The 13233-nt window shown below is 51.7% G+C and overlaps 3 protein-coding genes across 3 annotated transcripts; 1 reads left to right on the forward strand and 2 right to left on the reverse strand.

The window, feature by feature from the left end:
• Positions 1 to 220: 220 nt before the first annotated feature.
• Positions 221 to 682, forward strand: DCS_05934 (uncharacterized protein; the record flags this gene model as incomplete). Its single annotated transcript, XM_040803233.1, has 3 exons — positions 221 to 295; positions 352 to 462; positions 524 to 682. The coding sequence occupies 3 exons, from the start codon at positions 221 to 223 to the stop codon at positions 680 to 682; spliced, it is 345 nt and encodes a 114-aa protein (XP_040653337.1).
• A 203-nt stretch (positions 683 to 885) lies between these two features.
• On the reverse strand, positions 886 to 3105 carry DCS_05935 (uncharacterized protein; the record flags this gene model as incomplete). The annotated part of the gene is made up of 1 exon (XM_040803234.1): positions 886 to 3105. One exon carries the CDS (start codon positions 3103 to 3105, stop codon positions 886 to 888), a length of 2220 nt encoding a protein of 739 aa, XP_040653338.1.
• Positions 3106 to 7165: 4060 nt separating this feature from the next.
• On the reverse strand, positions 7166 to 12859 carry DCS_05936 (uncharacterized protein; the record flags this gene model as incomplete). Its single annotated transcript, XM_040803235.1, has 4 exons — positions 7166 to 7351; positions 7398 to 7451; positions 7516 to 12469; positions 12822 to 12859. 4 exons carry the CDS (start codon positions 12857 to 12859, stop codon positions 7166 to 7168), a joined length of 5232 nt encoding a protein of 1743 aa, XP_040653339.1.
• Positions 12860 to 13233: the final 374 nt, after the last annotated feature.

The raw sequence follows: 13233 nt of genomic DNA on the forward strand, positions 1-13233 counted from the left end.
AGAACGAGCGGTAAACCAAGAGCGTTCGGCATTGGCGTTTGTCTCGCCGCACACTGCATGACGATGCAAGGCTCCCGCTGGCGTAGATGACGGCGGAGCCGGCCGTCGCCCGGCCGATGCGGCACTGCTTGGCATGTGCGTCCGTCGGCCGCCTGCAGTACATAAGTAGGGGATGAAGCAGAGGAAGCTGCTCTGAAATTTAAACCAAGAGGCATCGTCCATGGCGAAGATGACAATCTTCCACATCGTCCTATTCCAGTTCAAGGAGGGCCTCTCAAAGGCGGAGGTGAAGGCTGTAAGACGTCGGTTCCCCCATGCACGCGCGGGCTGTACTTGACGACCGACAATTAGGCCTCGGAGGGAATGGTCGCCATCGACACCAAATGTCTTCACCCCAAGACCAAGCGGCCGTACGTCCGAAACAGAATGGGCGGAATCAACAACAGCCCCGAAGGACGCGCCGTGAGTGATGCGGCGATGAGCAGCACGTCTTTCCGGGACGATTCGCTAACCGCCGTACCAGCGCGGAATGACTCATGGGTACATTTGCGAGTTTGACAACGAGGAGGACCGAATCTATTATCTCGAGGAGGACCCAGCCCATAAGGAGTGGGTTCAGCACGTGAAGCCGTATCTTGCCGGTGCGCAAGTCGTCGACTTTGTACCGGGCGTGCACGTTTGATTCGAGGCGTCGTCGTTCATATTACGGGAAGCTAGTGCTGGAATGGAAGACTGCGCGGAATATTGATGTGCTGCCACGCTGCCTCCTTTTCGTCCAAGTCATGGTCATGAAGACAGCCGTTGTGCGAGTTTAGGGGCAAGCATATGACGTTCCCACCACCGTCATGTCTGGCACAGTTGCGATGACAACAGCCCCGTGAGAACTTAATCCGGGTTGAGAGCTCCGGCGCAGATGGCACCGTCATTGCCAACCGTCACTTGGCCGGTTGTCGAGACAAGCACAGCGTTCCCCGGGTTCACCACCTTGATCCTGTAGATTCCTCCAGAAGCATTGTCCGAACCGTAAAGAGATCCATCCGATGTTCCGTAGACTGCGCCGAATACGTTGTGTCCAACACTTCCCAGCATCTTTTCTATCGTCCAGACGCGGGATTGCATGTTGAACTTTGCCAGGTATGTGAAGGTGCAGGTAGGGTTAACTCCTGTTGAGCATCCAATGGGTCCAAAGCCGAATGTCCACAAGAAGTTTCCGCCTCCAGGAACGTAACCCCAGTCGCTCACATAATATCCTTGGTGACGAGACATTCCCGAGTTCAGAATGGTGCCAAAATTTGGAGAGCTGGAGTCGGACAAATCCATCTGGGCCCAGTTAAAGGTTCCCTCCTGCGCGTTTGTATCATTGCCTACTGCCCCCCCCAAGGACCAGTAATGTCCTTGTGGAGTGATATCTCCCACTCTGCTGCCTTCCCAGGCCTGATCGATGGATAGGATCTCACCAACACCTCCAGCTCCGATCCTGACAAGTTTTCCAAGACCGGAGCTTCCATAAATATAGTTGTCAATCACGTTGAACCCGATGGCGTTTACACCCAGCGCCTCAGGAGTCACGTTTCCATTGATGAGATTCTGCTGGCCAGTGGCTAAATCAACACCAAAGAGTTGAGTAGGCGATTGGGGAGTGACGTTTTGTATGAGAAATCCCGATATGGTGCAGTTCAGGGTGCCTGGTGGTACGGCAGTCGCTGTAATGATCACGCTCGTTGTGCAAGGTCGAGTGCAGCTCGCCGGCGGAGTGATGGTCTCCGTTCCGGCCGCCGTACCGGATACGGTCGTCGTCACAACAACATTGGGAGCTAGTGTAATGATGACGCTCGTCGTGCAAGGGTGCGTGCAGTCGGTTGACGGTGTGACGGTTCGTGTACCTGCCCTGGTGCCGGTGACGGTTGTTGTCACGACGGTATCGGCGGCTGGAACCGTCACGATGATGCTGGTCGTACAGTTGCTACCGCATCCTGCCGTTGGCGGTATTGTTGTCGTGCCGGCGATCGGCCCGGGGGTGGTGATTGTTGTCCTCGCACCCGTCAGGGTCACGACAACGCTCGTGGTGCAGCCCGTGACGCACCTGGCGGATGGTGTAATGGTTGTCGTTCCCGGGCTCGGACCAAGAGTTGTTCTGGTGACGAGTCCGCCCGTGACAGTGACCACGACTCTGGTGGTGCAGTTTGTGATGCATCCCGCAGACGGTGGAATGGTGGAGGTGCCGGGAGAAGGACCGGCTGTGGTGACGGTCGTAATATCGCCAGTTTCCGTCACGACGACGCTTGTAGTGCAGTTCAAAACACACCCTGCCGATGGCATGATCGTGGTAGTACCCGGACTCGGACCAAGGGTTGTCCTGGTCACGAGCCCGCCCGTTACGGTAACAACGATTCTGGTGGTGCAGTTTGAGATGCATCCGGGCGAGGGCGGAATCGTTGAGGTTCCGGGAGATGGACCTGCCGTGGTGACGGTAGTAATTTCGCCAGTTTGTGTAACGACGATACTTGTGGTGCAGTTCGAAATACACCCTGATGATGGCAAGATCGTGCTCGTACCGGCACTTGGTCCAAGTGTCGTTCTGGTAACGATGTTACCAGTTACAGTAATTACAATGCTGGTAGTGCAGCTTATGATACATCCAGAAGACGGCGGAATCGTAGAGGTACCGGCAGAGGGACCTGGTGTTATGACGGTGATGATTTCGCCAGTTTGTGTAATAATAACGCTCGTGGCACAGCCTATGATACAACCTGACGAAGGCGTGATGGTAGTGGTACCCGCAGACGGACCAATTGTCGTTCTCGTAATGAGTCTGCCTGTTACAGTAACTACAACTCTGGTCGTACAGCTTGTAATGCATCCCGAAGACGGCGGTACCGTAGTGGTGCCGGCAGATGGACCTGCCGTCGTGACTGTGATGATTTCGCCAGTCTGTGTAACGATGATGCTTGTGGTACAGCCTGTGATGCAACCTGACGAAGGCATGATAGTGGTGGTACCCGCACTCGGACCAATCGTCGTTTCAGTGACGACGTCGCCCGTGACGGTGACGATTATGCTAGTTGTGCAGCTTATGATGCAACCTGAAGATGGCGGGACTGTCATGGTCCCGGGCGTTGGTCCGGGTACGGTTACTGTGGTGATTTCCCCAGTCTCTGTCACCACGATACTAGTAGTGCAGCTGACAATGCAGCCCGAGGAGGGCATGATTGTCGTAGTGCCTGCAGTCGAACCGATGGTCGTTTGAGTGACGATGTTTCCGGTGACTGTTATGATAATACTGGTGGTACAGCCTACAATGCATCCCGACGATGGCAGTATTGTCGTCGTACCGCCTGTTGGTCCTGGTGTAATTACTGTAGTAATTTCTCCAGTCTCTGTAACTATGATACTAGTGGTGCAGCTGACGATGCAGCCCGAAGAGGGCATTATCGTTGAAGTGCCTGCCGTCAAACCAATGGTTGTTTGGGTAACCAGGTTTCCAGTTACAGTGATGATAATACTGGTGGTGCAACTGATAATGCATCCTGAGGATGGCATGATGGTTGTCGTACCGCCTGTTGGCCCCGGCGTAATAACTGTAGTAATCTCCCCAGTCTCTGTGACTACGATACTTGTAGTGCAGCTGACAATGCACCCGGATGATGGCATAATGGTTACGGTACCTGCCGATGAGCCGATGGTTGTTCTGGTAACCAAGTTGCCAGTTACAGTTACGATAATGCTTGTAGTGCAGCCTACGATGCAGCCCGACGATGGCAGTATTGTAGTTGTGCCGGCCGAGGAACCTGGAGTCAATACTGTTGTGATCTCCCCAGTCTCCGTTACGACAACGCTGGTCGTACAGCTGACTATGCAACCCGACGATGGCATGATGGTTATAGTCCCTGCCGATGAGCCGAGGGTTGTTCTGGTAACTAGGTTGCCGGTAACTGTTATAATGATGCTTGTAGTGCAGCCTACAATGCATCCTGACGATGGCAGGATTGTAGCAGTACCGGCCATGGAACCTGGTGTCAATACCGTTGTAATCACTCCAGTCTCTGTGACGACAACGCTGGTGGTACAGCTAACAATGCATCCCGAGGATGGCATAATTGTTGTGGTGCCTGCAATGGAACCAAGCGTAGTTCTCGTAAAAAGGTTTCCGGTTACCGTAATGACAATGCTTGTAGTACAGCCTACGACGCATCCTGAAGATGGCATTATTGTAGATGTACCAGCCGTGGAACCCGGAGTCAAAACTGTTGTAATTACTCCAGTCTCCGTAACGACAATACTAGTCGTACAGCTAACAATGCAGCCGGAGGATGGCATAATGGTCATGGTACCTGCCGCCGAGCCAAGGGTTGTTCTCGTAACCAGGTTGCCAGTGACTGTTATTATAACGATTGTAGTGCAGCCTACAATGCATCCCGATGACGGCAGCACTGTCGCTGTACCAGCCGTAGAACCTGGTGTTAGCACTGTTGTAACTACTCCAGTCTCAGTGACAACAACGCTCGTGGTACAACTAACAATGCACCCGGGAGGTGGCATAATTGTTGTAGTTCCCGCGACTGAGCCGAGCGTTGTTCTTGTAAAGAGATTGCCAGTTACTGTAACAATAACACTTGTAGTGCAACCAACTATGCAACCCGAAGATGGAACGATGGTAGTGGTACCAGCCGTTGGTCCTGGTCGTAGTACCGTTGTAATGACTCCCGTTTCTGTAATTACAATACTAGTAGTACAGCTAGTTATACACCCTGAAGTTGGCATGATTGTTATAGTTCCAGCAGCTGAGCCAATGGTAGTTCTGGTGACGAGATTTCCAGTAACTGTTATGATAATGCTCGTAGTGCATCCTACAATGCACCCTGATGATGGTAGTACTGTATCTGTACCAGCTGTAGGACCCGGTGTTAATACCGTTGTAATTACTCCCGTCTCTGTGACAACAACACTAGTGGTACAACTAACGATACAGCCGGGAGGTGGCATGATTGTTGTAGTTCCAGCGATTGAGCCGAGAGTTGTTCTGGTAAAGAGATTGCCAGTTACTGTAATGATGATGCTTGTAGTACAGCCAACGATGCAATCTGAAGATGGCATTATTGTCGTCGTACCAGCCGTGGGTCCTGGCCTTAGAACTGTCGTAAGTACTCCAGTTTCAGTAACGACAACACTCGTCGTGCAGCTGACAATACACCCAGGAGCTGGCATGATTGTTGTAGTGCCCGCTGTCGAGCCAAGCGTTGTTCTAGTAATAAGGTTTCCAGTTACTGTAATAATAATGCTTGTTGTGCAGCCAGTAATGCATCCAGATGATGGCATTATTGTAGTAGTGCCAGCAGTTGGTCCCGGTCTCAATACTGTTGTAATTTCTCCAGTCTCCGTAACGACGACACTGGTTGTGCAGCTAACAATACAGCCTGGTGGTGGCATGATTGTTGTCGTACCTGCAATTGAACCAAGTGTTGTCCTAGATACAAGATTTCCAGTTACAGTAATAACAACACTCGTCGTACAGCCAATAATGCAACCAGACGATGGCATTATTGTTGTTGTACCAGCTGTCGGTCCTGGTCTTAACACTGTTGTAAGTACTCCTGTTTCCGTAACGACAACACTAGTCGTGCAGCTGACAATACAGCCTGGGGGTGGCATGATTGTAGTAGTTCCTGCAACAGAGCCGAGCGTGGTTCTGGTAAAGAGATTTCCAGTTACTGTAATGATAATGCTTGTAGTGCAGCCAAGAATGCAACCCGACGACGGCATGATAGTTGTCGTGCCGGCCGTGGGTCCTGGCCTCAATACTGTTGTCAATGCTCCGGTTTCTGTGACGATAACGCTGGTAGTACAGCTGACTATACACCCCGAAGAGGGCATTATTGTTACAGTCCCTACAGCAGAGCCAATTGTGGTTCTAGTAACGAGATTTCCGGTAACTGTTATAATAATGCTTGTAGTGCAGCCTACAATGCATCCCGATAATGGTAGTACTGTAGCTGTACCAGCTGTAGAACCTGGTGTTAATACTGTTGCAACTACTCCAGTTTCTGTAATTACAACACTGGTAGTACAGCTAACAATACATCCGGGAGGTGGCATGATTGTTGTAGTTCCTGCAACGGAGCCGAGCGTTGTTCTGGTAAAGAGATTGCCAGTTACAGTAATAATGATACTCGTCGTGCAGCCAACAATGCAACCCGAAGACGGCATCATTGTTGTCGTACCAGCTGTCGGTCCAGGCCTTAATACCGTTGTAACGACCCCAGTTTCGGTAACAACGACACTGGTCGTACAGCTTACAATGCAACCCAGAGGTGGCATAATCGTTGTAGTACCTGCCAATGAGCCGATGGTGGTTCTTGTAACAAGATTTCCAGTCACTGTGATGATAATGCTCGTAGTGCAGCCAACAATGCATCCGGAAGATGGCATAATTGTGGTCGTGCCTGCTGTAGGTCCTGGCCTTAGCACGGTTGTGAGTACCCCTGTCTCCGTAACGATAACGCTGGTGGTGCAGCTGACAATACACCCGGGAGCTGGCATGATTGTTGTAGTACCTGCAATAGAGCCGAGAGTTGTACGGGTAAAAAGGTTGCCCGTCACTGTTATGATAATGCTCGTAGTGCAGCCAACAATGCATCCCGACGACGGCTGTATTGTCGTCGTACCAGCCGTCGGCCCAGGTCTCAACACTGTTGTAACTACTCCCGTCTCGGTAACGACGATACTAGTAGTGCAGCTGACAATACAACCCGGAGCTGGCATAATTGTTGTAGTACCTGCAATAGAGTCGAGCGTTGTGCGGGTAATAAGATTGCCAGTTACTGTGATGATAATGCTTGTAGTGCAGCCAACAATGCACCCCGACGATGGCATTATTGTAGTTGTACCTGCCGTCGGGCCTGGCCTCAAAACTGTAGTGACATCTCCAGTCTGAGTAATGATAATACTTGTGGTACAGTTTGCGATGCATCCAGAACTAGGACCAATGGTTGTTGTGCCAGGGCTTGGTCCCAAGGTCGTGATCCTTGTTACGGCTCCCGTAAGCGTAACAATAACACTCGTTGTACAATTGACAACGCAACCAGCCGACGGCATGATAGTTGAAGTGCCTGGAGTTGAGCCAAGAACTGTTGTAGTAGTAAGTCCACCTGTTACAGTTACTATGATACTAGTTGTGCAGCTGGTGATACATCCTGCTGATGGTAGAATCGTGGAGGTACCCAGAGCTGACCCTATTGTTGTAACTGTAGCTACGGCGCCAGTCTGGGTGACGATGACACTCGTAGTACAACTTGTAATGCACCCAGAAGGTGGCATGATAGTTGTAGTCCCCGGCATTGGACCAATTGTTGTGCTAGTAATAACCCGACCAGTAACTGTGACAATGATGCTCGTCGTACAGCCAATGATGCATCCCGGAGAAGGCTGTATTGTTGTAGTGCCTGGTGTGGTCCCTATCATGGTTTGCGTTGTAATGTCACCAGTTTGGGTGACAACAATACTCGTAGTACAGCTTACAATACACTCAGAGGATGGCAGAATGGTTATCGTTCCTGCAATCGGACCAAGTGTCGTTCTAGACACAACATCGCCGGTTACAGTGATGATGACACTAGTCGTGCAGCCCAATATACAACCAGAAGTTGGCAAAATTGTCGACGAACCGGGGGCGGATCCTAGAGTTGTAATGGTAGTAAGGGCGCCAGTCTGTGTAACGATGATGCTTGTAGTGCAGTCGGAGATGCACCCAGAGGATGGGACAACAGTTATCGTGCCGGCTGTTGGACCAAGAGTCGTTCTGGTAACGAGTTCACCAGTTCGGGTGATGACAATGCTTGTTGTACAATCTATAATGCATTCGGGCGCTGGAGTGATGGTTGTTGTTCCTGCTACAGATCCCAGCATTGTTACAGTAGTGATGCCACCGGTTTCCGTGACGATGACGCTTGTTGTACAGTCTCCAATACACTCAAGCGGCGGCGTGATGGTTGTAGTACCCCTGGTTTCACCAAGGGTTGTAACAGTTACAAGTCTGCCGGTTATTGTAATAACGACGCTAGTTGTGCAGCTCGTAGAACATCCAGAGGTAGGCAGAATCGTTTCAGTGCCCGGTGTCGGCCCTGGAATTGTCCTAGTTGTAATGACTCCAGTCTGGGTAATGATGATACTTGTCGTGCAGTCCTCGATGCATCCTGATGATGGCATAATGGTTGTGGTACCTGCGGTTGGGCCAAGTGTTATTGATGTAACGAGTTCCCCAGTCACCGTTACAATAACGCTTGTCGTACAACTAGTGACGCATCCTGATGGTGGGAGGATGGTCGTAGTACCGGCCAGCACACCTAGCATAGTAGACGTAGTAACGCCACCGGTTTGGGTTACAATAATACTCGTAGTGCAGTCTGCAATGCATCCAGAGGGCGGCACAATGGTTGTAGTACCCGGCGTTGAACCCAGAATAGTCATGATTACAAGTTGGCCGGTAACAGTAACAAAGACGCTAGTAGTACAGCTAGTGATGCAGCCGGGCAAAGGTAATATGGTTGCCGTTCCAGGAGTTGATCCCAATACAGTTTCTGTAGTTACTTCACCAGTTTGCGTAATTATAATGCTCGTAGTGCAGCTTGTGATACATCCAGAGGAAGGTTCGATGGTAGTGGTCCCTGCGGTTGGACCCAGGCTTGTTACCGTAACCAATGCACCTGTCAAGGTTACCAATACGCTCGTCGTGCAGTCAATGATGCATCCTGAGGATGGCTCGATAGTCGTGGTGCCGGCCGTTGGTCCCAAAGTTGTATTTGTAATAATGTCACCAGTCTGGGTGACAATGATGGTCGTAGTACAACTTGATATACACCCAGATGAAGGTGGAATCGTTGTAGTTCCCGCTGCTGAACCCAATACTGTTGTTGTGACTAGTGCACCTGTTACAGTAACGAAAATACTCGTTGTGCAATCAGTGATACACCCCGATGACGGAAGAATTGTAGTGGTGCCGGGCGTTGGTCCCGGCGTTGAGATGGTAACAATATCACCAGTTTGCGTGACAATTATGCTCGTTGTACAGCTGGTAGTGCATCCAGTAGGAGGCACAACTGTCGAGGTGCCTGCGGTTGGGCCGATTGATGTTACAGTAACCAGTGCGCCGGTTACCGTTACAACAACGCTGGTCGTACAATCAGTGATGCATCCCGAGGATGGTGTGATGGTTATTGTGCCAGGTTCGTCTCCCAATGTCAACAGAGTAGTGATGATGCCAGTCTCTGTGACTATGACGCTTGTGGTACAGCTCTCGATGCATCCAGGTGGAGGCGAAATAGTTGAAGTTCCCACGGTTGCGCCAAGAGTCGTTATGGTAATGAGTCTGCCCGTAACGGTAACGATGACACTAGTTGTACAGCTCGTAATACATCCGGGCTCCGGCAAGATCATTGTCGTGCCCGGAATCGATCCTAGCGTCGTGACTGTTGTGATTGCACCTGTTTGGGTAATGACAATGGTCGTGACACAATTTGTGATGCACTCACTTGGCGGGGGAATCGTGCTGGTGCCGAGGGTAGGACCAAGACTTGTTATAGTTACAATGCCGCCAGTTATGGTCACAATGACACTGGTGGTGCAGTCTGCAGTACACCCTTGGTCTGGCGGAATGGTAATGGTACCGGGGGTCGGCCCAGGGGTTGTTACCGTAACAATCATGCCAGTTCGCGTAACAATAACCGTAGTTGTGCAACTAGTAATACACCCAGGGGACGGCGCTATCGTTGTTGTTCCTGGAGTAGAGCCGAGCATCGTTGAAGTAACGAGTGCACCAGTAACTGTTACGATGACGCTGGTCGTGCAACTAGTAATGCATCCCGAAGATGGGGAAATCGTCGTAGTGCCTGGCATTGAACCAATGGTAGTAACTGTCACCAGCTCGCCAGTTACGGTAACAAAGACGCTCGTCGTACAGCCCGTAATACATCCTGATGATGGATGCATCGTCGTGGTGCCTGGCGTTGAACCAATGGTAGTAACTGTCACCAGCTCGCCAGTTACGGTAACAAAGACGCTCGTCGTGCAACCCGTAATGCATCCTGGCGCCGGTAAACCCGTCGTAGTACCCGGGACTGGGCCAAGGGTCGTCGTGCGGACGACATCACCCGTAACAGTAACAAAGACGCGCGTCGTACAACTGGTGATGCATCCAGGTGCCGGCTGCACAGTCGTGGTGCCTGGGGATTGACCTAGTGTTGTTATCGTAGTCACTGCACCAGTCTGCGTAACAATGATGGTCGTAATGCAACCTGTTGTACATCCGGGGGATGGGGAAACCGTTGTAGTACCTGGTGTCGCGCCAATAATTGTGTTGGTAACAACTCCGGCCGTCAAGGTAACGAATACGCTGGTAGTGCAGTCCGTAATACATCCCGATGATGGCGGGATTGTCGTCGTACCGGCAATTGGTCCGACTATTACTACTGTAGTGATCTCTCCGGTCTGAGTAACAATGACTGTCGTGGTACAGTCGTTAACACACCCAGGGGGGGGAGCAATTGTGGTTGTACCCTTGACGGAACCAATTGTCGTCTCAGTAACAACTCTGCCGGTAACCGTAACGATAACACTAGTCGTGCAACTGGTAATACAGCCAGGCACCGGCAAGATTGTCGAGGTACCAAGGCTTGGCCCCAGTGTTGTCACTGTTGTGAATAGACCAGTTACTGTGATGACAAGGCTCGTAGTACAACTCGTCACACATCCCGCTGGTGGCAAGATTGTTGAAGTGCCTGGGCTTGGAACAAGAGTAGTCCTGGTAAGAAGGTTACCAGTAACCGTTACGACGACTCTTGTGGTGCAGCTTGTAATGCATCCGGACTCTGGCTGGATTGTCGTCGTGCCAGCAGTTGAGCCCAAGCTAGTGACCGTAGTAATTACTCCAGTTTGTGTTACAAAAACGCTCGTGATGCAATTTGTAATACACCCCGTGGAGGGCAAGACCGTCCTGGTGCCGGCAGTTGGTCCAAGAGTAGTCTTTGTAATGATTCCGCCTGTCACGGTTATGATGACGCTCGTAGTGCAGCTTGTGATACACCCGATGCTTGGTGTGATGGTTGTAGTGCCCGGAATTGGACCCAAGGTCAATTCTGTTACCAGTCTCCCGGTTACCGTGACTACGATGCTCGTCGTGCAACTTTCAACACAGCCACCGGGGGGCATTATTGTCGTAGTTCCCGCAGAAGGACCTACGGTGGTTCGAATTACTATTCCACCGGTCACGGTGACGATGACACTCGTCGTGCAGTCCAATATGCATCCGGCTACCGGCGAGATCGTCGTCGTACCGGGAGATGGTCCTGGCGTGAGGATGGTGGTGATGGCGCCAGTTTGCGTGAGGATGATGGTGGTGGTGCAGCTTGTAATGCATCCACTGGGAGGCACAATCGTCTGGGTACCTGGACTGGAACCAAGTGTCGTCTTGACGACAAGCCCGGCAGTTACGGTGACGATGACACTCGTCGTGCAGCTCGTGACGCACCCAGGCCCCGGCAAAATTGTCGTAGTGCCGGTCATTGTTCCCAACGTGGTCACCGTCTTGATGGCCCCCGTTTCGGTAATGACCACGGTCGTGATGCAATTCGTAACACATTCGGCCGGCGGCAACATTGTTGTAGCGCCTGGCGTTGGGCCAAGCGTGGTCCGAGTCACGACTCCGCCGGTTATGGTGACGATTACAGTCGTCGTGCAATGCGTGATGCAGCCAGGAGGCGGTGCCAGCGTCGTCGTGCCTGGGCTTGGACCAATGGTAGTCACCGTCACATGCTCGCCGGTAACGGTGATGATGACAGTTGTCGTGCAACTCGTAATGCACCCGGGTTTCGGCGTGATTGTTGTCGTCCCGGCCGTTGGTCCCGGGGTGGTAAAGGTCGTCACCCCCCCTGTGACGGTCACGACAACGCTTGTCGTACAGCTTGTGATGCATCCAGATTCGGGTAGGATCGTCGTGGTCCCAGGCAACAGCCCGGGGGTAGTCACTGTCGTGACTTTACCTGTCGCCGTGACGAAAATGGTGGTTATACAGCCCGTAATGCACCCAGGAGTCGGGGTGACGGTTGTCGTGCCGGCCACTGGACCGAGAATGGTCTTGGTCACGAGAGTGCCGGTGACGGTGACGACAACACTGGTGACGCAATGGCTAATGCATCCCGGAGCCGGCAATATCGTGGAGGTTCCTGCACTGGAGCCGAGAGTAGTTTGAGTGACCAGCATGCCGGTGGTTGTGACGAACACTCTCGTGACGCAGCCGGTAATGCACCCGGACGCGGGTAAGACGGTTGACGTTCCTAGAGTAGGTCCTAGAACTGTTTCCGTCATGGCACCGCCGGTAACGGTCACGATGATTGTCGTCACGCATTCACCGGTACCGCTGGGCGGAGGCGAGATGGTTGAAGTTCCAGCGGTAGGACCCAACGTCATCTGCGTCAAAACCCTACATGTCACAGTCACTACGACGGTTGTACGACAATCATCAGTGCATCCAGGCGATGGTGTGACTGTAGTGGTGCCAGGCCGTGACCCAGTGATTGTTTTCGTCACAATTTCGACCTCGACGGTCGTGATGATGACCGTGGATGTGCATTTTTTGGTGCATCCAGGCGGTGGCGGAACCGTCGTCGTACCGGCTTTCGGTCCTACCTTTGTTATCGTAATAATGTCCGTGACGGGCGGGCAGCTGGTATACTTTCTACAGACCACGGCCATTAGCATTTCCACACCACGGCAGAAATGCGAGGTCAGAGATACCGTATTATGCTACTCTCCACCTTGTTGTCGGAGCAAACCAGAGCAAGAGGTTGATACTCGACGTAAACGGTTCCATGTCGGCATTTTGAGTCTCCATGGGCCAATGCACGGAGCAGCTGATGGAAGAACAAAACCAAGAATAGAATCTTGTGCATAATCCTTGACTGACGAAACGGAGACAACGTCGGGTGGTTGTAACGGGGAATCAATGAATACCCTCAACATACGGAAGCATGATCGTCACATACGGGCGATGTTCAAGCGTGCTAGAGGATCGAGTATTCCAAGACTATGCAAGCAACTAGGATAACAACGAATTTGCCCAATGTTCGACAACTTTGGAGTCTAGTATATCGGATACGTGGGTCAACAATGGCGGCGGGTGGATGTTGCTGGTTATTTAGTTCTTTTCAGCCACCAAATTCTCTTCCAGCCACCAGGTGATAGGTT

This window comes from Drechmeria coniospora, chromosome 03, assembly GCF_001625195.1.
Source record: "Drechmeria coniospora strain ARSEF 6962 chromosome 03, whole genome shotgun sequence".
NCBI classification, from domain to species: domain Eukaryota; kingdom Fungi; phylum Ascomycota; class Sordariomycetes; order Hypocreales; family Ophiocordycipitaceae; genus Drechmeria; species Drechmeria coniospora.